Source organism: Falco peregrinus, chromosome 8 (assembly GCF_023634155.1).
Source record: "Falco peregrinus isolate bFalPer1 chromosome 8, bFalPer1.pri, whole genome shotgun sequence".
In the NCBI taxonomy this organism is placed as follows: domain Eukaryota; kingdom Metazoa; phylum Chordata; class Aves; order Falconiformes; family Falconidae; genus Falco; species Falco peregrinus.
The window spans coordinates 60,699,788-60,720,815 of NC_073728.1; the positions used below are offsets into that span (position 1 = coordinate 60,699,788).

Genomic DNA, 21,028 nt, shown 5'->3' on the forward strand with positions numbered 1-21,028 from the left:
GTGTGCAGGAAGCAGAACTGGCATGATGGTGGTCAAATGTGGTAAAAATCCCCAGAGGACATGGCTTCCCCAACGCTATGTATGGCTCACCGCCTTATGGTTTCCGGAAATGGCTTCTTACTCTTTACATGTTTGGTTTTGTGACAGAAGTAGCACGGGATGGACGCTGTAGTTCAACAGAATAAGGCTGGAAAACAGTATTAGAGAGCTGTAGGTGCAGGGTAGTACGTCTGGTGTGGTGACAGGCTGTGTAGCGTGTGTGCCCGATCTTGCTGATGTTGGTCGGGCACATAACCAGGAGCGTCACGCATGCTCCCGCAATAAACACGGAAATGTAAACAACCTGGAGAGGGGCCTGTGCGCATATTCTTCTTTCCAATAAATAGCGTTACCTCAGTTTATGAATGTTTCCAGTGAGCTCACACCTCCCTGAGTAGTGGTACTACCATGCGGTACCGAGTGCATGGTAAAACCCAAATAAAGCTTTTATTGTTACGGAGAAATGAGACTGTTGATAGTTTTTCTCTCAGATCACGCTGCGCTCTTACTCTCGTACCACACGGGGTGCCCCTAAGCAGGGGGCTGTGGCCTCCAGCTCTCCGCCCGGGACCCGCGGCTGGCCCGGCCGCCAGGCGCACTCCGAGGGCGGCGGCCTCGCTGCCAGCACAGCGCCGCTCCGCAGCCGCCATCTTGGCTCCCCCCGCCCCGGCTCTGCGCGCAGCCGAGGGGCGCGGAGGCCATCTTGTGGCCGCTCCGCCCGCGCAGCCGGGCCCGCCGTCGCCTAGCAACCGCAGCCAGCCGCGGCGGGGGCGGCCAGCCGAGCCCTTCTCCCGGTGGGCTGCGGGGAGAGGGAGCCGGTTCCTCGGGTCTCTGCCCGGCCCCGGGCCTCTCGGGCAGCCGGTGCCCGCGGCAGGGCGCTCTGCCCCGGGCCGGCGGGTGTGGGCACTCCCAGGCTGGTTCCTCGGCACAGGCAGCCCCGGCGGCCCTGTGCTCTGCTCTCCACCTTCCCTCCCCGACGGAGGCCGCAGCCTGGTCAAGTCTGAAAGCAAACGAGGAATCCCAAAGGTACAGGTGCAGAAAAGATCGTCCCGACCACGAAGGCAGGTATAACTGAGCGATCACGAATGTTTTTTGCAGCAGTGAGCCAGCCAGTCGGCTGCGTACCTGTGTCTTGTCCAGCGCAGGTGGGAGAGAGGCCTGGGGCTGGGCACAGGGAGCCAGAGGGAGCAAGGTCACAAGTCTGTCTTAAGGTCCATCTGCACTACTTCCACTACTCACAAAACGATTTCGTATGCTAATAGTAGGCTAACGGCCCAATCTGCTCAGTTAGAAAACTGGCACTTTGTCTTGAGTCCGTAAATGTAGGAATTAAATAACAATTGGGAAATACTCTGAGGCTTACAGATGGACTAGCTCCAGGTAGTAAGTCCCAAACCATAATCTTTATGCATGAGAATACAGATTTTGGGGTTGGTGGAACGCAGCTGGTGGATGGCGGGTGTGGGACTGCAGTGAGCCCCGCCTGCTCTTGCACATAGCAAAGTGTGCGATAGCGCTTCTCTTTCTCTGACACGTCTGAATGCGTTAGCAAAGTATTAGAACTAGAATACTTTACATTTTAGGATCGGCTAAAACCATTAAGTTTTTGGTTTGCCACAAAATGCTACTTCACTGAAAATGGGAGTGTGAACTAGAGTGCTAACTAGTCCAGAGAAAAATCTCATGTGGATTTTCTGAAATGGGGGTGACCCCCTCCGTTCCTAGAGTACAGAGTAAATGTCACCGCAGGTGACTGCAGTAGGCAGGCTCTACAAGTATCACGAACTGGTGTCATTGCAGTACAAAAGGGGCACGCGAATTCTAATTTGGAAGCCGAGATGCAGATGTTAATGCCTGAACCTCAGATTTTTGTGGAAAGAACTCTGGCTCTCATCAAACCAGATGTTGTTGATAAAGAAGAAGAAATAGAGGATCTCATTCTCCGAGCAGGATTCCTGATCGTTCAGGTAACAGACTGTGTTCCAGAGAAAATAACTGCAGTTTGTAAGTCAGAACAATATTTATCTTAACTTTCAGCAGTCAAGCCAGTAACTAAAAGCTAGCGTGTCCAAAAATCAATTTACACTTTTCATATGTCATCGACCACCACTGCCAGATTCTGTAAGGATACATTTCATTGGTGCGTGGGATGGAACAGAACAGACTGACTGTTTTGCTGACCACGGGAAAACACAGACTTTGTTAATAAACTCGGATTTAGCAAACATGTAGCGGATATGTGTACCCTCTGAAGTAACTCTTTGGAAAGTGTGTTGCTCTGGTATCACAAGGTTTCATACAGCATGTATTTGCCAAGTGGAAACTCGGGTAATTAATTGATTCAGCTGGCCAGTTGTTGTCTGACTATTTTTTGTTTCCACTGTTTTTAATGTAAGTGGACTTTATGGGTATTTACATGTATTACAAATGCTTGACTTAAATAGGCCTTACTGAGCTTGTCCTTTTACCTTTTGGACCTGACATGCAGGCCGTGGGAGTGTTGCCTTGAGCACCGCTGTCAGACCCCGCGCTGCTGGGAAAGGGTCCAGAGTGTGATTTTCAGCAGAGTTTGCGCTAAGAGAAGATTTGCCGTTAGCTAAAAAGAAATGTGTCCTCTCAGTCCTCTTGTGTGGGGCTTTTTACACACTCGCTCTGGAAGGGCATTTGAAAGAAAATGTGTTACGCTAGGCCAGAGCCGGGGAAATAGACCAGGAGGAGCGCTGGAAGCGAGGGCTACACGGGGATCACAGAGCAGGAGGAGCGCTGGAAGCGAGGGCTACACGGGGATCACAGAGCAGGAGGAGCGCTGGAAGCGAGGGCTACGCCGGGATCACGGCGAGGCGCCAGCCGTGCAGCTCCGTGCCTGCCGGGGCGGCTCTCGCCTGTCCCAGCCGTTCGCACCGGCCCGTGGCAGGCGGGGCCCCTCCCCGGGGCGGCCGCTGGGGGGCGCTGGGCACTCGCGCTGCCAGCGGCGGCGGGGCGAGGCCGGGCCCCCGCAGCGCCATCGCGCCGCCTCCGCCGCCTCCGCAGCGCCCTGGGCCTGGTATCTGGCTCTCTGACACTGCGCGGCCGACGGCTGGGCTTCTAGATATATATTTTTTTTTTTTTCCTGGAAATGTAATATTTTTTCTTATTCCTGTAAATGCCCCTTTTCCACATTTGTTCTTTTTAAATTTCCTACCTTTTTTGGTTGATTTATTTAAATGAAATGTATCAGAAGAGAAGAGAAATTAGAATAGTAGAATATGTCAAGTTGCAAGGGACCCGTAAGGGTCCAGCTCCTTGCTCCTCGCAGGAATAGCTTACCTCTTAGAGAGAAAAACCTGCTTTATCCAGCACTGCTCTAATACTTAGGGGTCACACTGAACACAAGGCACTTCAGAAACAAGACAGACAACCCATTCCAGCAGTAGATAACTGTGGACTTTCTGTATGTCCAAACATCGCCTTTATTCAATATGTAATACTTAAATTTCTAGAGACCCTTGGTAGCATTGTACTCAGAACATCACAACACTCTTACCGGATCTTTTTTATTTATTTTTTTAATGACAAGTTGTTTATAGTGTCTTCTGATGTCTCCAGTGACTTTTGGCATCAAAGTTATTAGGAATCTGAATTTGTGGTACTCTTGCATTACTTCTCTTTTCTTGTTTGCCCTATGCCTTCTGATAACCTCCCAAACTTGTCCTAACCCTGGCCACCTGCAGGCTAGGCAGCTACTGTGAGAATCATAAAGCATGAGTACTGAATGAAAAAAGAACAATTGCATAATTAACAGTGTGGGCTAAAGAGAAAATTGTTTAAAAGTAGAACATTATGCTGGAGCAGCTGAGTAATTAAATCCTGCCCTTGTAATGCTCCTCACTTTTTCTGTACAGTGCCCTGACTGTACTTTAAGTCATCCAGCAGTTATAAAATGCTGTAGTTTGCGTAAGGTAAAATCACATCTTACTCAAAGGGCCTGTTTGTCTGTTTAAATAACTTGGAAAATTCTTGCTTTTTGTCACTGTCTATCTCAAAGAGGATCAGACCTGGGAAAATCAGATTGGGCTATGAAGTTACTCTGTCTGTTCTCCTGCACTTGAAGATATGACTGCAGCAGGGGACTGTATCCTACCTGAGGTAGCAAGCTATTGTAATACAGCAAGCCCTTTTTCATTCCTTTTTTTTTTCTTTTTCTTTTACACTTTATAGAAACGGAAGCTCCAGTTAAGCCCAGAGCAATGTAGCAACTTCTATGCAGACCAATATGGAAAAGGTTTTTTTCCTAATTTAACAGCCTATATGAGTTCTGGACCTTTAGTTGCTATGATTCTGGCCAGACACTGTGCAGTCTCATACTGGAAGGAATTGCTTGGACCATCAAACAGTGTAACAGCTAGGAGAACTCACCCTCACAGGTAACTCACTGATTGCTCTTGGGGAAGTCAGTAGGATTTTGTCATTATTTTAACTGTGACCAGAATTCCTCTCTTTTTTTTTTTTTCTTTTTCCTAGTAGAGATACAGATTTGGAGTGGCTTCCTATCTCTTAAATTCTGTGTAACACAGCTTTTCAGCTTTGTTTTTTAGTATGTAAAGTTCAGCCATTTTATGGGGAATGCTGAGTGCATGAACATAAATTTTAGGTAGCTACTTACTTTGTTTAAAACCAAAATCAAGCCAATACCTTGTTAATTAGTCTATATATATTGATTTCATATGCTGTCAGACTGTAGAAACTTGGAAGGGATTTGCAGTTGCCTGCCAAGGTGTTGTTTCTCTTGTTTTTAGCTTAAGAGCAATCTATGGGACAGATGATTTGAGGAACGCGCTTCACGGCAGTCTCAGCATTTCCTCAGCAGAAAGAGAAATTCGATTCATGTTTCCAGAAGGTAAAATGGTACAAATAATACATTGTCAATCTTTGGGAGGTTAGTGTCCTTCCCTGTTAGTACTTGTCTCTGTCCAGACCCTAGATACAATTGCATTTAGAAGAGGTTGAGTATGTTTGCTTTGTGAGAACATGAGACTTTTTATGTATAAGCTGCTACTTTCTGCTCTGAAAGGCATACCAAAATGTATCTGAAGAGCCATTATAGTTACAGCATTTGCTTCTGCTTTTCAAACTCTGTGGTCTAGGAATTGGAGCAGGCAAAGCTGGTAAATGAGAGGAAATGGGAAGCTATTACACTCCAGCATGTTTTTCTGGCGCTGTCAGCTCCAGGAACTCCTGTTGGCTTGAGAAGACTGGCTTTCTTCTTGGGCTCAGGCTGAGTAATTAGTGTTCAACAGCAGCTGGATGCTTACATGATAGTGTAATTCCAAAGTTAAGTGCCAGAGAAATGGGCCATAGAACCTGGAGAGGCTGGGAGAGGATCTCTTGTTTGTAATGTAACAGTTGAAAGATGGCTTTGCTCTTTGACAGAAAGATGCAAGGGAAACTGCTAGAAAAACTTGCCTGTTTTTGTCAACTGTATCAGTTTAATAGAAGATGCTGCACTTCAAACCTTACCCATTGTAAACCATGTCTCTTCTCCACACCCTAATGACAAAGCAGGACTTAAGGTGAGATTTTTAGGGTCTTCAGAAACCAGCTTCACACTGCAAGAAGGAAGTACTAAACACGGAATATATTGTTTCTCTCCTGCCCCTAATGCATTTTCAAGGATATAGGTTTTCCTCAGATTATCTGATTTCCTCTCCTTTTGTGATTGGCTATAATTAGTAAGATTACCTCAGGGACATTATAAAGGAGTTTAGGCAGTTTCTTTGCAGTTTGTTGTGGGAGAAACTATAAAACCCATTACGTATTATTATCTTATTAAAGAAAACAACAGCTCATATATAAACAACCTTTGAAAGAATGCCTTTTTAAATCACTCTAACAAGCTGCTTTCCAACACCTGTGGTTACTCTACAGTGATCTTGGAGCCAATTCCAACTGGACAAAGAGCTAGGGATTACCTGAACCTTTATGTGAAGCCTACGTTGCTAGCTGGGCTCACTGCACTGTGTAAAGAGAAGCCGGCAGACCCAATGGTATGTACAGTGTATCAGAATTTGGTTGTATGCTGTGTGATACCTTTACTTTGTGTTAGTAAAGTCCCTGTATATAGGAAGTCTGCTCTTTTGTTAAAGAGCTGTGCTGTTTTGGCTACCTGCTGCTGAGCTAATCAAGTAACACTGGCCTTTCAAGAAGATGATTGGTTTATTAACAGATGAAATGAAGGCCAGGACTAAATGAAATAGGCCTTGATGAAATGACAGGGGGTTTTAGGTGACTTCTGTAAAATTCTCTCTAACATGCAGTTGTTTCAGATGGTTGGAAAGGTAAATGTGTACTCCTATATGTTGTCAAATTCAAGTTTTTACTTTATTTACTGTTTCTGAGGTGAGTTTGAGATGAAATAGCTCTCATGCAATAGATATTAAGTGAGATTAGATGCTAATCACACTGGTAGTAGTTACACAAGTAAAATACTGTAGATTTCTTAGTAAGGCAATTTATATTTTGTCACTGTTAAGTCAATGTTATCAAAAAGAATGTTATCAAGCCTTCTTTAGGATAAGCTATTATTTCAGCTATACAGCATTTACGTGGGTTGTTCCATAGTTCACCAGGAAATTGTATTATGATTCTTTTGAGCGAAATCTGTCTTGAATAGACAAACTGACCTACAAAAAATTCTCTTGTCTTCTTGTGACCCCTTTGTAGTTATCAAGCTGATGCATCTTGCCTTCCTCTCATATGTTATTCCTTTTAACCATGGATGTCATTCAAATTATGGTTCTTAGTGGAAAAAGCAGAGTTAATTTCCTGTTGGGTTTTGTTGTTGGTGGTGGTGTGGTGTTTTTTTCAGTCTCTAAACACAACTAGCTTGCTTTCATCTGGAAAAATATGGTAAATGTTTTTTTGTATTCTTAAAGTTCAAATTGTTCACGCTAGTACTTCTCTAAGAATGCAGATAATTAATCAGTGTGACAACATACTGGCAGTTGTAGTGGGTTCTATGTCATTATCAGGTTTTTAATCAACATTGCAATTTTCTAAAAAATACATTTAAGAAAAAAAGCCTGAAAAATAATTCAGGGGTGTTTCTATGATCTATACATGAGGTCAGATTAAATGTACTTTCATTATTCCAGCTTCATAATCTGTTCACTTTATCTGTATGTCTGGCACTGTTACCATAGAAATCTAGAAAACAGAGATGAAGAAGTCTTTTCATCCATCCCTTTGCCTGAAGGCCAGGCCAATTGTATCTAACCATTCCTAACAAATGTTTGTCTGGCCTGTTCTTTAGCACTCCAAGTGATGGACAACCTACAGTCTCCCCAGGCAATCTGTTTCAGTCTTTAATTATACTTAGTTAAAAAGCTTTCACTGAAAGTTAACCTAAATCTCCTGTGCTCCAATTTTAAGCCCATTACTTCTTCCTCCTTGCTTTTACTATCCCCAGAGGATGTTGGAGACTATGTACTGTCTCCTTTTATTTGTAGCAACCTATTGCATATTTTAAGAGCATTACCATCTTTTTCCCCTTCAGTTGTCTCTTCACTGTATTACAAACTTTTTCCCCCCCCTCTTACCTTGTAAGTCATATTTCTCTATCTTACTGTTTGTTTTGGCTTCCAATTAATCTCTGCATTCAAAGCACAATTTTCTAGCCAGTTATGTGGTAACTACTAGTAACTTGGAGATTGTATTTTCCTTCCTTTTTTGTAAGAAAACTATATCAAGCGGTGTCAATAGCTTTACTAAAATAAAACCGTGATATTTGCTCATTCTTCTCTGTCCATAATATCTGTGACCTTGTAACAGAATGAAAATAATACTGATTTCATAATACTTTTTTTTCAGAAATATATGTTGCCTATTGCTTTTCAGTTTGTTATCTCCTAGGTGGCTTACAGGGAGATTGATGGAATGTTTGTTTTTTTCCTAGTATCCTTCCAGGAACTGAAGTTAGGGTAATTTGGTTCTCCCTGCCTCCCCACCTTTTTTTTTTTTTTTAAGATGGCATCAGAAACTGTCTACTCAGAAATACTTGGTAGCAGTACAGAGGTTGTCTCAGCCAATTTCCTAAGTAACACAGGATAAATATAATGAGGCTCAAATGATATAAAAATTTTCTTTTTCCCCAAGTAGCCTTTCTAAGGGCTTTTGGGGTTTGGTTTTTTGTTTGTTTTCCATTTTTGTCTTGAGTTCTTACTGTTCTTCTGCTATTGCTGACTAACCTGTGAGGACTGTCATACTGCTCTGCTTGTTGCCTCTTCCTTTGCAAAACAATCTTTTTGTACCTGGTAATAAAAGGAGAGTGTTGCTTACTTTACTGGTCTACTATTCTATCAGTTCTTTCACTTCACAGTGTGGTATGAAGTTTGTTGTACTTACATTCCAGAAACTAATTGTCAACAGCCTTGTGAAGTAAATAAGGATGTGTTAAAACCTTCTTTTTACAAGTGGAAAAATTGAGGCAAAGGATTAATTTGCCTAAGGCCAGGCTGAGACATTGGCAGATGAAATTAGGACTCAAGGCGTTCCCACCTCCCACATTCTTACTTAAGTACAATATGCTGGGAAACTTACAAGATGAATTTCAGAAAGTAACCATGTTCTTAAGTTTTAGGTACTATAAGGTGATTTCAGTGCAGAAGACTGGCACTTTTAATGAAAGATTGCTAGATAAAGTATCTGTAAGTGTTGTCAGTAGTAATATTTCATTAAGCAGTTTCATGTGTATTGTAGAACCTCAGTCCAAAACAGAGCTGACCAGATTATTTGAAGTATGGCTCAAATGTTCTTACACATACTTAAAGATAGATGTTGCCAGGAAAAGTTGTCTTCTAAGGGTCAGTGTGAGTTGTTCAAAAGAATAACAACTTAAAAGATTTAAAAACATGTTATTTGTATGACCATTTCTTCTGAAAGGTTTTGAAGCATGGTAGGAGAGTGTCAGTATTGGAGGTTTCAAATAATGCTTTTAATATTCTCCCATACACTGAACAGAAGACAACAGAAAACTGAAAACTTTTGGGTGTTTTGTTCCACAGATTTGGCTTGCTGACTGGTTGATTGAACACAATCCTAATAAACCTAGGCTGCAACATCAGGTGGCTGAGGAAGAGCATCAGGGGTGAGAGCTCCCTGGAAACCATCTCAAGCATTCCAAGTTACAGATATATATTATCATTTGCAATGTATCCCTTGGCTATGTAATCAATATTACCTGAAGTGAATGTTATTGTCATAACTGCCTGCATCTTCATGGGATAAATAACCTTATACTTAACAAGAATGTAATAATTCTAGTATCTTTTCTATTGACAAAGTGAATATAGAATTCCATGACACATTTGTGGTGTCAGATGATTAGAAAAAGACAAAATTCTCCACAGGTGTGACTTAACTGCTCTTTTCCTCATTTATCTTGGCTTGGCTGTCTGAGGAGAGAACAATTACACCCGTGCAGATTCCCAAATGACATACAGCTGGCCTGTGCTTTGTGAAACTGAGTTGTGTTTCAGCATTTTTTTAGCAGACACTAATTCCATTATGAGGGGAAGTACTTGGAAGTAACTTAGAAAACAATTACTGGAGGCATATTAGCAACTTTAGAACTTTAATTGCTGAGTACTGCACTGAGCCAAAGTTGCTCTTAAAGGTGATTCACTTGAGCCTGAGGTATTATGTCAGAATGTAATTTGAAGGACTTACTTGAAAGTACATTGAATGTACCATTCCTGTCTCGGTGGTGAAAGGCACAGTGATTATAAATCAGTCTTTGATTTCCATTTGCAGTCACAGGAAGGTGTGTATTAGTCAAGGGCTAATGCCGTCTTCCAGCATTTGTCTGAAAGAAAGCTGCTCAACTGGAACAGCTCACCTTAAGGGTGTTTTCTGTGTCCTCCTGCTCTTAAAAGGTATGCTGATTTCTGTTGTTCTCAAATAGAACATATTAAAGTTCAAAGGTAAACAACAGTACAAGGAGAATTTCAAGAGAAAGAGTTAGGGGCTGTGCTAGTCAACTGACAATGGGTTAATTCTGCACTATTACCTTTTCTAAAGTAACTGGACTGGTTTTGGGGTGTGTGTGGCTTTTTAATTCTCTTCAAAGAGCTGTACTTGAGCTGTTAACTTCGAGCTTTGTATTTTATGGTTTGAGTGGCTAGGATAGAGAAAACAATGTAATTTTCACAACTGAAATATTAGTATGCTTGACTAATACTAAACAAACCAGCAGTTTTGTAATTTCTTTCATGAAAAAACTTGTTCCCCCAACTTGAGTAATTACCAGAAACATAAGTCATTTGTCTCTAACATTAAACTTTATTTAAGCTAATTGTTTATCTTCTCAGTGGATTAAACCACTATTGCCAGCCCATGAAATAAATATTTAGAAAACTGGTTCCTACAGTACTGAGACCTAAAAGTCTTGATACTTTTAGGATAAGAAAAAAAAAAAGGGGGGTGGGGTGGGTGGGGGGAAGAAGGCCAAACCCTCAAATATGAAGAAAAAAAATAATGAGGTGGTTAGAAATATGGTGAACAGATCTGGTTTAAAGATAATTTACTTTGCCTATAATTACTGTCCCCGTATGTGTCTGAATACTCCAATTACAGGACAGTTGTGCTTTGTGGCTTCCTGTAAGCCAAACCAAAACTTTTTTTGGTTTTTTTTTTTTTGAGATGCCATAAACTAAACCTGGTGAATTCTCAAGACACTCTTCTGTATTTTTGTTAGTTACTATGGTATTTGATTACTTATTTTGATGTGATACTGCTTGACAACAAATACCTCCTTTATTGTTGCTGCTGGAGTTTTCAGTTTTGCTTTTGTGGCAGACCTGTGTTATATTGTATCTATAGAAGGTCATAAATTCCATAGAGAGTATGTGGGCCCTTACCAGGAGGGGTAGGAGAAAGGGCAAAAGCAACTGATGTTGTAAATGTTACCTTTATAACCCATGCAATATCAAGTTTGTCATTTGAGTCTGTCTGTCATGGATTTATTCTCTAATATTAGAGCTGACACCCTCAGCTGTGACTTGTGTTCACTTCCATTTTTCCAAGGGGAAGGTAGAAAGAGAGAAGATGCCTTCATCCCTCGGGTGCCATCCTGACTCACTGTATCTGTACACTGAGGACAAGTATTGATCCAGCAAATATCACAGTTGAGATCCTGAGGAACTTGCATTTATAAGTGAGGTGTGGGCAGAAGATCAGTCCTGGGAATGTAAAATGGACAGCCAGCCTGGTCCCCTGGGGGAGCTGTGACACCACAGGAGAGGCCGTTGGAGGACTTGCTGCTCACGCCTCTTTTGGTCTTTAGGCTTTTATTTGGCCAAGAGTGATACAGGCTTGGCCAGTGTTATAAATCCATATCACGAAACGTGTAGTTTTGGAAAAAACAGATGAACTGAAAGATGTCTTAGTATTTGGTGTCAGCAAGGTAAGCTGTTCTCTGTGGGAGCAAGTGACGTGTCTTTTCACTCTGTCGAGTCAAAATAATTACCTTGCCTATTGAGTTTTATTGGGTATTTTTAACTTTGAGGGAGTTCATTTTAGTTTTACTGCCCAAGTACTGGAATAGAGCTATGTCCATAAAACCAGCAGTTCAGTCTGTTTCCCATAATTCCGTTTTTTTAACAGACTTTCTCCTGGAACTTTGCTTATCATATGCTTGCTATCACCTGCACTGGAAGTTATTCTTGGAATTATACAGATCGAAGTCTGAAGTATATGATTGTTCAGCCTTCCTGTCTCATAAGGAATTTATTATCTTTAAGAGCAGTTAAAATGCCAGGAACTTTGAACATACTTTAAAGATGGCAGAAACCTCAGTCACAGCCAGTTTCCCAATGTCTACATAAGTCAGAGCATTCCAGCATGCTGAGCTTCAGAAATGAGTCACTACTGAGAGCTTAGGACTTATATTCAGCAACTTTTAAGAAAAAAACCCAAAACCTGTTACATGGAAATTTGCAGACCCTCATCTTTGTCATGTGGGAAGAGGGGATTTGTCTTCATTCAAGCTGTTAATTATGACTGCCCTTTAAACAACAGTTGTCTAAGCAAAACTGATACGTTGTTGATAAACTGATGGACGTTTCTCTCATGGTGATATATGAAGCGAAGGAGAGACTCAAACTCTTACTTTTTTCAGTGCCATGTTAGAATGATGAAAGATATCATCCCAAGATGATGAAGGAAGGGTCATCATTAATTTTAATTTGTCAGAGCAATCAAATCAAGATAATCTGTGTTATGCTGGACAGAAAATATTGGGGGGTTTTGACACTACCCAACAACAGTGTATCATCTGAAAATAGTGTTGCTTTTGAATTTCCTTTAAAAATAAAAATCTGAAGAGGAATTTTTGAATGTTGTTGAGGAGAGAGACTCTTTGCACATGATAAAAAGGTGACTTGCAATTGCTTTTGCTTTGCAGCACTATTGCCTTTCGCATGCCAACCAGTAGATTTTGGTTTTTTTCCCTAGGTCTAGAAATAGGGTTTCAGTCCTCTTTACTGATTACCTGCTGCTTTGCTTTACTTAAGCAGACTTGGCTCAAACCACCATGGCAATGTTGCAAGGACTGTCACAGGAAATAGGTACTTTCTTGGTCTGCTGTTAGTGGAATGGGAAAACCTGCTATCTTTTGGACAGTCAATCAAGAGCAGCTGCCTGCACCTAGAAGTCTTCCGTAGTCTGGGTGAGCTTCTCTGGGTGTGGAGTGTGTCAGCAGCATGACTGATGTGTTCAGCCTCCTTGGGAGGATGCCTGTCAAATTATTGTTATGCTGCCTCCTGCCAAGCGATCATGGAGATGCTGCCATAAGCTCTGGGGAGAGCCTATTGTTGGTCTTCTGAGCCAGAAATGAGGCATTGTTGTAAGGCGAAGCAGCTGGTGGGAGAAGAAGGCAGCTTGCAGACAAGTGGGTGAATGATACTCTAATAATGATAACACTGAAGGATTAAGAATTCTTTTCAGTTTACTGCTTGTGAGTGTTTTACAGCTGAGGGAGGTGATGCTTTCATACGAAGTACTTCATGTAGTGCCTTGCTGGGTATGCTTATGTTTGTCTTTCATGTCATCATATTTTATCTCCTGAGAACACCTGACTGACTCATTCTTGCTTAGCTGTGGTACTATTCTGAAGCATGACTACATAAAAAAACCCCCACAAAACAAAAAAACCCAAGACACTGGTACCATATGTTTACCATCATGTATATAGTATTCTTACCTGGGATCTCCAAGTCAGCCTGGATGGATCCTCTGTATTAGCAGAGAGAATTGTGAAAGGCAGTTGGGTGCTGTCTGTCAGGTCCAGACTGCTTGGGTGAGGAATCCTATATGAACTCGCCCTAAATCCCAGGGAATTTTTATGTGCAAGAACCTAACTTGGCTCTAAATACTCTCGGGTTTAGTAAACTACCCTGCAAACCACCCATGCTTCTTTATAATATATTTATAGCCAACGCCTAAGCTCTCGTTTCCTTGCCAGGGGGCAGTTGTTTTTTCTTATGTTTCCAGAATCTGCACGGATTGTCAGGTTGGGAAATTCTGCACTTCCCAAAACAACATCTTATTGCTATGCTGGCTATCTGTTCTTATCTCTTTAAGGTGTTGTAAAGCTTTCCCTTACTGGGTGGCATTCCTGCTGCAGTGTGAATGATGGCAATGTTTCGTACATCTTTAGTTTTGTGTTCAGACCTCGTCTCTCTATGTGAGAAAATTCCCAGGAGTATTTAACGTACGCGTGCGGATAAATCTCCTGCATGCCCCATAAAGTACTTTACTACGGGCCAATATAAAGCAGTCATTACAGGGCAATGTTTAAACTTCTGAGATTAACACAGTCTCTCAATTGCACTTATTTTTATAATGTGTAATTTAGCAACTGAACCATGAAAAGTTACGGCATAGCAAGGTCTTCTTAAAAAACAGTGGTTCCAACTGTGCTTTCAGTTTGCTTCATTGTAAATCCAGAGCAATTCTGTTCTCTTAGTTAAAAGAAGGAAGGAAAATCAGATCATTTCTGGGAGCTACTCAGCTGGTATGTTATATGGAAGTCTGAAATGTATTGTCAGATGTTGGCATGGCACATTCTCCGCTCCTATTGAAAGTGAAGAGTCTGTGCCAGTTTTCTCTGGAGCCAGACTTGGACAATGCTGTTTTCTGCATGCCGGCCACTGGCCATTGTGCTAAGGGAGTTGTGCAATAGTATTTTTGCCAGGATGAGGACAGCTTGATCGAGCCTCTGTTTGAAAACCAGATGCTTTTTTCTGTGGCCACCACACATCTAGATAACCATGAGATCACTCCCTGCTACTTACCACTTCCAACTAAAATATTCCGTGAGGCTATTCCAGAATACTTCTTTTTTCTTCTTCAGAGGTCTTCCATGTAAATATACTGCATTGACCCGCAAAGTTTTGACCATGACTGTCTTTGTTTTGCAAAGTTCTCTTGTAAACAGGCACCATGCTGGCTTCCCTGAATAGCACCATCAGTGCAACTGAATGGGAGCAACAAAGGCATAGGAAATGAAATGTCCATTCAATTCCCTATTCATGTAAGTGATAGTTTATCATACTGATTATTAGCTTCATGTAGTTAGGATCTGTGATGGTTCTTAAGCCTTTTATTGCTTTTTTTGTTTTGTTTTAATGAACTATAACAAGACATTGCTTCACCTGAGCACTGACTCGGTGTCCAGGCATTCTCCAAACTTGGTGTTGCAATTGCTAGTAATTCGTCATTACATCATGGCTGCTTTGTAGTGTGGTGACATTCTTTGCTACAGGTATCTTTATTAGTTGCTCATTCTTTCTGGAAAATGTTCCTTTTTAAGACTCCATGGGATTCCTGGAATGAAAAATTTTAACTAATCCATAAACATAGCTTCCTTATATACCTAGTTTCTTTGTAACATCTCTCCTCGGTAGATGAGGCAATGCTGTAGAAACGAACTAGCAGTACACACACGGTCCAAATGTGAAGGTCAGAGACGGAGAAGTGAAATGAGTCTCCTTGGGTCATCCTTTGGGGCAGCTGCAGCATCAAGAATAAACCCCATCTCTCTTTAGTTTGAAAGTTTTCACAAATCTGACAGATTTGTGTCACATCAGTTAAGTAGTATATCTCTTCAATGAAAAAAAAAAGCCTGCTTGTAGTTAAAGAGACTTGGCACTATGTAATCTGTATCCCAATCTAATGTCCTCTGAGATAACGTGGAAGAAGTCTCTTCATTGTCTTTTTTGGAGCATAATGCAAGTTGAGGCTCCTGGACTCTTAATTCAGGCTTGTCCATCAGTCTTCCGTGTGCCTAACATCTCAATTTTCCCCTCTGAATGTGGGCTAATATTTATGTGATCATCCAATACCTACCAGTCCTCGAGGTTGAACGGCCCATTTCTTGGAGCATTACAGCTTATGCACCTATTGCCTGCACTAGACTTGGGAGTGGAAAGGTGGGTAATCACAAGCAGATGGTTACTGCATATGCACTGCTGGGATCCGTACGTTTAAGTACCTACTTTTACGCTGGAATGGGGAGTTTAACACCTGTGTTCTCAAGGTTTGCCAGTCATTTGGTACTTGGATCATTTGGCATATCATGTTTCGACATGTTTCTGGGGAGGCAGTGACTGTTACCTGAGTATGTATGGAGAATTTCTCTGTGTGTGGTATGATGTTTTAATGAAGAAAGCTGCTATTGCTGTAGTAATGCCTGTTACAAGCCTGTTAATGATTTTTGGACCTCCTAAATCAGTGATCAGAAATTAGTGGCCAGTTTTCTTTCAGTCCAGCCAAGGCTTATTTTTAAAAATAACATATACTGCAGAATAACCTTAAAGAATCGGTTGTTCTAACATCTTGTAAGAATGTCTTGCAGCAAATGTAACGGTGGTATTTTAGCCTGTCTCTTGCTAAGGCATTGCAGTAACAATTACATGTAACTTTGGTTTAGTGGGAATAAATTGAAGCCAAAACAACATTTTTAACTGGAAATAGTAATAAGAAAACATTTATGTAACACAGCTTTGGGAGAAGGAAACTGGAGAGCTGTAATAGAGAGTGAGAAGTCATGTTTCAGCTGTGGAAGTGAAAATGAGCAGAGACAATGTAGTTCTGATGTCATGTCTGCACGCGTTGAACCAGTAGGTTTGGAACGTAGCTCTGGAGCAGAATTACTCCAGCCTCAGCGATAGAGGAGCCTGTGACTGGGAGGACCCACGGTTCTCTGCTCTAGCAGCATCTCCAACTGTTTAGTTTTCTGTTCTGTGTTGCTGTACAGCCACTAAAGGCAATGATCCAAGTGGAAACCACAGCGTGTTCACTTACACTGCCTTTTGTAGGCATGAAACAAAACGAACAGGTAGAGACACGGCCAAGTGAGGACAGGCGTGTTCCCCCCTCTGCAAACTCGGCTTCGGCTGCCTGTGTCCTCCTCTGTTCCTACAACACTGAAATAAAATGTTTCCCTATGCCCCCACCGTGCATGTGTTCTTGCTGAACTCTGCTCAGCTCAGGACACTACACAGGTGTGTGTAGGCAGGATCTGACCTCTGCAGAGAGAGCAAGGACTGACGGACAATTAAACTTTCTAGCTTTGTTTTCCCCCCTGTAATTGCTGCCTTTTTGTTTTTTTTTTTGTGGGGGGTACAAAGAGTTGGTGTGACTGATGTAAGGGAAAAGGTGTAAGGTAATGTATATTTTGAACTGAAATGAACAGTTTTATGTGTACTTTTATGGATTCCCTGCAGAAGACACTGTTGGGCCATGTCCTTGGGTCCTATAATCTGGTGTAATTCTACTGAGGTGAACACTATTATGTCGGTTTGGGTATGCCCTGGGCACATAATGCCCTGACAGTATAAAATGGCAGCTTTTGACTTTCATTGCCTTGTACTGATGAGAAATTGGATCTTTATTTATCTATCCCATTCCAATGAAAATCAATTGTTTCGTTGTCACCTAGTATTAACTTACAGTTCTGTTACAGGTTGTATTCCCTATGGCTGAGAAAGTTTAAGCACAGAAAAATTCTCAGAAGTCGCGATTCATATGTGCCAATCCACCTGGACACGTGAAAAGCGGTACCTGGTGCCGGCTGGGTTTTACAGAAATATCATGTCTTTCACGCGCACACGTGTGTAACGTTGTTTCTGCTCACAGTAGTTGTAGGATTTGCACACTGGTCCAGAAGTGACAGGCTGCTGATGGGACTCTGTTTAATCTTTAGAGGAAAAAAATGTCTTCTAAAAGTTTCATCTTACCTCTGTATATAACGCAAGGGAAACGTGTTGAGGCATGCCCTTTTCAGTTTGCTTTCAACAAAAACGGGAATTCTTTAGTTAAGTACAAAAAATGAAAATTTCCTTCTTTTCCTTCCTTTCAAGTATGTTTAGGTAACTGAAGCACATTCACACTTGGAGAGATGGGCCTGTTTTGCAAGGGAAAATCAAAACATTCCAGTGCAGCTAATATTGCAGCTCCTCTGGTGTCTTAAGTTCAGGCCACAGCAGGGGGTGCAGACACCTAAGGGGAATGCAGTAACTTTCTGGATCTTTTCTTTGGAAGAAATAATCAGATGAGTCACAATTAACCCATTCAGCTAAATTAGTAAGGCTCTAAGATGAGAGAAGAGATGGGGAGTCTTTTAAGTGAAGTTGCAGTGCAGAGAGGCTGCCTTGGGGTAGTCTAAGTCTCGACACAGACTGGGCAGTCCTGTCCTTGCCATCAGTGCTGTTCTACTTGACTTTCCTTTGTGGAAATCGATTTGTTGGCATCGCGCTCTAGTTTCAAAGAGTTATTGCTTTCTTGAGCGACTGAAAGTACAGAGACAATGTCCTGAGAAGGTACCTAGACCCTCATTTTGGAGGACACATGCTGCCCCCCACGTCAAGGGGTCTATGCCCATGAGAATGGCTGATGGCACGTTTTATTCTGGACTTGGCTTTTCCTGATTTCTGTACCAGCTAGCTGACTTGCCCGCCTCACAGTAAGTTTACTTGACTGCCCACTGCAGTGGATTGGGCATTTGTCCTTGGCTGAAACCCTTTGAAAACAGATTCCAAGCCTGGGTGGTTTCTTTTTTGTTGTTTGGAGTTGTCTGGGGTTTTTTTCTGTTGAAGTAGTTACACTTGGTTTCTGAATTAAATTGAGCCATCTCTTACCTGTAGGCTGTGCTTCTGGCTTATGCCTTCTAGTTCTAATGGTTTGTCCTGCGGAAGAGAAGGGTTGTTTTTTTTTTTTCTTACATCCCTTCAGGCCCAATCAATACATAATCTCTGTCATTGCAGGAAGCATAGATTTTCTCCCTTTCTTACAGCCTTCTTTTGTATGTATTTCCCTGAGATACCCAAGCCTGATGTAACGATCTTGCTCTGCCACAGCAACAGTCCAGTGCCCCGTGTCGTGTACTGCACTGCTCCCTAGGAACAAAGGGCTCTCCAGGGCAAGTGTCAGTATGTAGGCACAAAATGTTTTGTTCCTTTTACATGATTAATGTGGAAGAAGGGTTTTTAAGTATACTGGTATGTGTAGGATCCTGAACAAGTACTTAAAAAAAATTAGTGGAAATAAATATAGCAGATAGCAGCAAAGTAATATGAAGACGCATACCACTGCCGAAATGGTTTGCATCTGGTTTTCTCCACCATCCTGTGTGACAGAGCCTGGAAAGCACATTGTCTGCTCCTCCAGACCATCAGCCAGGGAGTCAAATGTGTTGCTTGTGATGTTTTGAGATGATAGGAGATCAAGGCCAGATCCGAGGGTGTTAGAGTCCTCTGACAGCCTAAAAGGGACAAAATTGTATTTGTGAGGAGGCTGTCCAACCTCTCCACAGTCCAGAGATGTTTCCAGGTGACCTCTCGGTGTTCCCAGAACCTTATTACTGGTGGGGCAGACGAGTGAGAAGCCAGGGTTGGGTAGCTTCAAGCCTTTGGCCCGCTGTGATCTTTTCTTGCCTCGCAGCAAGCATGTTCTGAAATCTCGAAGTGAGAATTCAGGCTGCTGCGATTCTTTGTCAGAAGCTGCATTACTCGCCTTTCCTCCAGCTGTTTGCATATTTGCAGTGGTATTATTTGCATGTCAGGCACTGCAGGCCTAGGGTGAAGTTAGTCAGAAATTGCTTTCTGCTAGAAACAGTTACCTCTTACAAAATTTTATTTTTTTTTTTAAAATATTAATGGGTGTCAAGAAATGCTGGATGTTTAGGACAAGATACATGAAAAACCCCCTTGAAATGTAAAAACTGCACAGCTACCTGATCTGTGCAACCTGGAGTTTTTCTTAAATATAAATACTGATGGCACTTCAGTGGAAGAACACTTTGTACTTGGTCACAGTGTGGCTTGCAGTGGAAAGCACGCCATAGCAGCAGCCGTCGGGACCAGAAAGTGCTGTCTTATCAGCTGGGCTGTCATTAGGAAGTGAGGGCTATTTATAACCCAGATGAAATCCCCAGAGCGTTTGTTCCTCAAGGACTGGTGGGTGGATTAGCAGTCAGACCTCTGAGGAACAGGCTGAAAGCTGATGCGTCCGTGGTGGTAGGGACACAGTTGGCATTAGGAAGGAAGACTAGCACTTGTAAACGTTTTTTAAGGATTTTTGTTGTTTGTTACCATTAGACCTTTGGTTTCACTTATTTAGCTGTCTTGGGAATCCATGTCTTTCAGCAAGCAGGGAAGCGTGTGTGTCTTCCCTGGTATCTCAGAAAATGAGGATGTCTTTGGTCCCTTGCAGAAGCAGCTGCGCACTGGTGGGATGGGTGAGCTGGAGGTCTCATGTCCCGTTGCTTGCTGCCTGTCTCTAGCAGCTGAGTGCTTGTGGAGGAGCCCCTCGATCATCAGATAGCCACCGAGTGATGATTGATGGACCTTCACTTGACGGAGCAGAGGACAATGCTGGGCCAAACCTGGGGAGCAGACCTGCCACCATGGCTCTTCTCCCTTTGCTTTCCTGACCTTTGCAATGGTGACAAACTGCTGCTGAATGTAGCTCCCGCAGGGCCCATCTCTCTGGCAAGTCTCCTTGTGCCCTGTAAGCACTGATCTGCTTGTCTTGGCAGTGCTCTGCTGCTTTTTGTTTTCATTTTTCCAGCCTCTGGGCCTAAACTTTTATTTTTTAAATTTTTTATTTTTATCCATCACCATGTGGCTGTGAAAAAAGAAGTGTCCTGGGGTGAAGAGGTCTGTGTGAAAAGCTGCCTGTCGTTCAAAACACAGGCCAGGGTGGCGTGGATTCCAGGGAGTAGCACCTGAAGGACAACTCTGTTATTCCATGACCGTTGATATGTTTTTCCCAAAAGCCGGTAATCTCCAAGGAAGAAATGGTCTGTCTGGGAAAATAAAGCAAGATATGTAAATTGCTTTAATGGGATGCTCTAATGCGTTTATATCTCCTTGAAAGGAAGTTAAGCCACATGCACAAGGTGATAGATGAGTTTATTTTCACATGTGGATTTAATAGCCTACCAAGATGTAACTGCGTTTTTGGTGCTAGAAAAAGTCTCCAGGAAAACAGTTCCCTGGGGTGCGGTCAGTGTCCGCTGCCAGCTGAATTTCAGGGGAATGAGTTGGAGGGTTTTTGTCAGTGCTGAGCTCGGTTGTGAGGCAGGGTGCTTAATATCATACTGAACAAATCATGGTGTGTGGAAATTAATTACATCTTCGCAGAACAGAGAGTAGAGGTGCCTCTAAGACCATCTGGGGTTTAAAACTCAGGGTTGGAAGGAGCTGACTGCCGCTCGGTTCTCTTCATAGCAGTATCTTTTTACTTTTCACAAATATTTATTTGATCATAGTTGTAATTAAACTTGTGCTCAAAACGTACAAAACGAAGCACGCTGTACTTGGTTTTACATGAAATCTGAGATCCTTTTCACTGAAGCAGAACAGTGGCAAATCCTTGGCCACACCAGCCCCCTTTGGAAAGGGAGATAACCTAAAATAATCTAAATAAGACTCCTCCGCCAATACAGTGCTTG

At 42.4% G+C, this 21,028-nt stretch overlaps 1 protein-coding gene across 2 annotated transcripts; it reads left to right on the forward strand.

The window, feature by feature from the left end:
• The first annotated feature begins 447 nt into the window (after positions 1-447).
• NME5 (NME/NM23 family member 5) lies at positions 448-12,400 on the forward strand. Of its 2 annotated transcripts, XM_055811942.1 has the most exons (8): positions 809-1,104; positions 1,840-2,006; positions 4,237-4,442; positions 4,815-4,915; positions 5,944-6,062; positions 9,078-9,160; positions 9,826-9,947; positions 11,098-12,400. In XM_055811942.1, the coding sequence occupies exons 2-8, from the start codon at positions 1,878-1,880 to the stop codon at positions 11,145-11,147; spliced, it is 810 nt and encodes a 269-aa protein (XP_055667917.1). In that variant the 5' UTR covers positions 809-1,104; positions 1,840-1,877; the 3' UTR covers positions 11,148-12,400. The 2 variants fall into 2 exon arrangements, with proteins under 2 accessions (XP_055667916.1, XP_055667917.1); XM_055811941.1 differs by lacking the exon at positions 1,840-2,006 and having other exon boundaries at positions 448-1,104.
• The last annotated feature ends 8,628 nt before the right edge of the window (positions 12,401-21,028 follow it).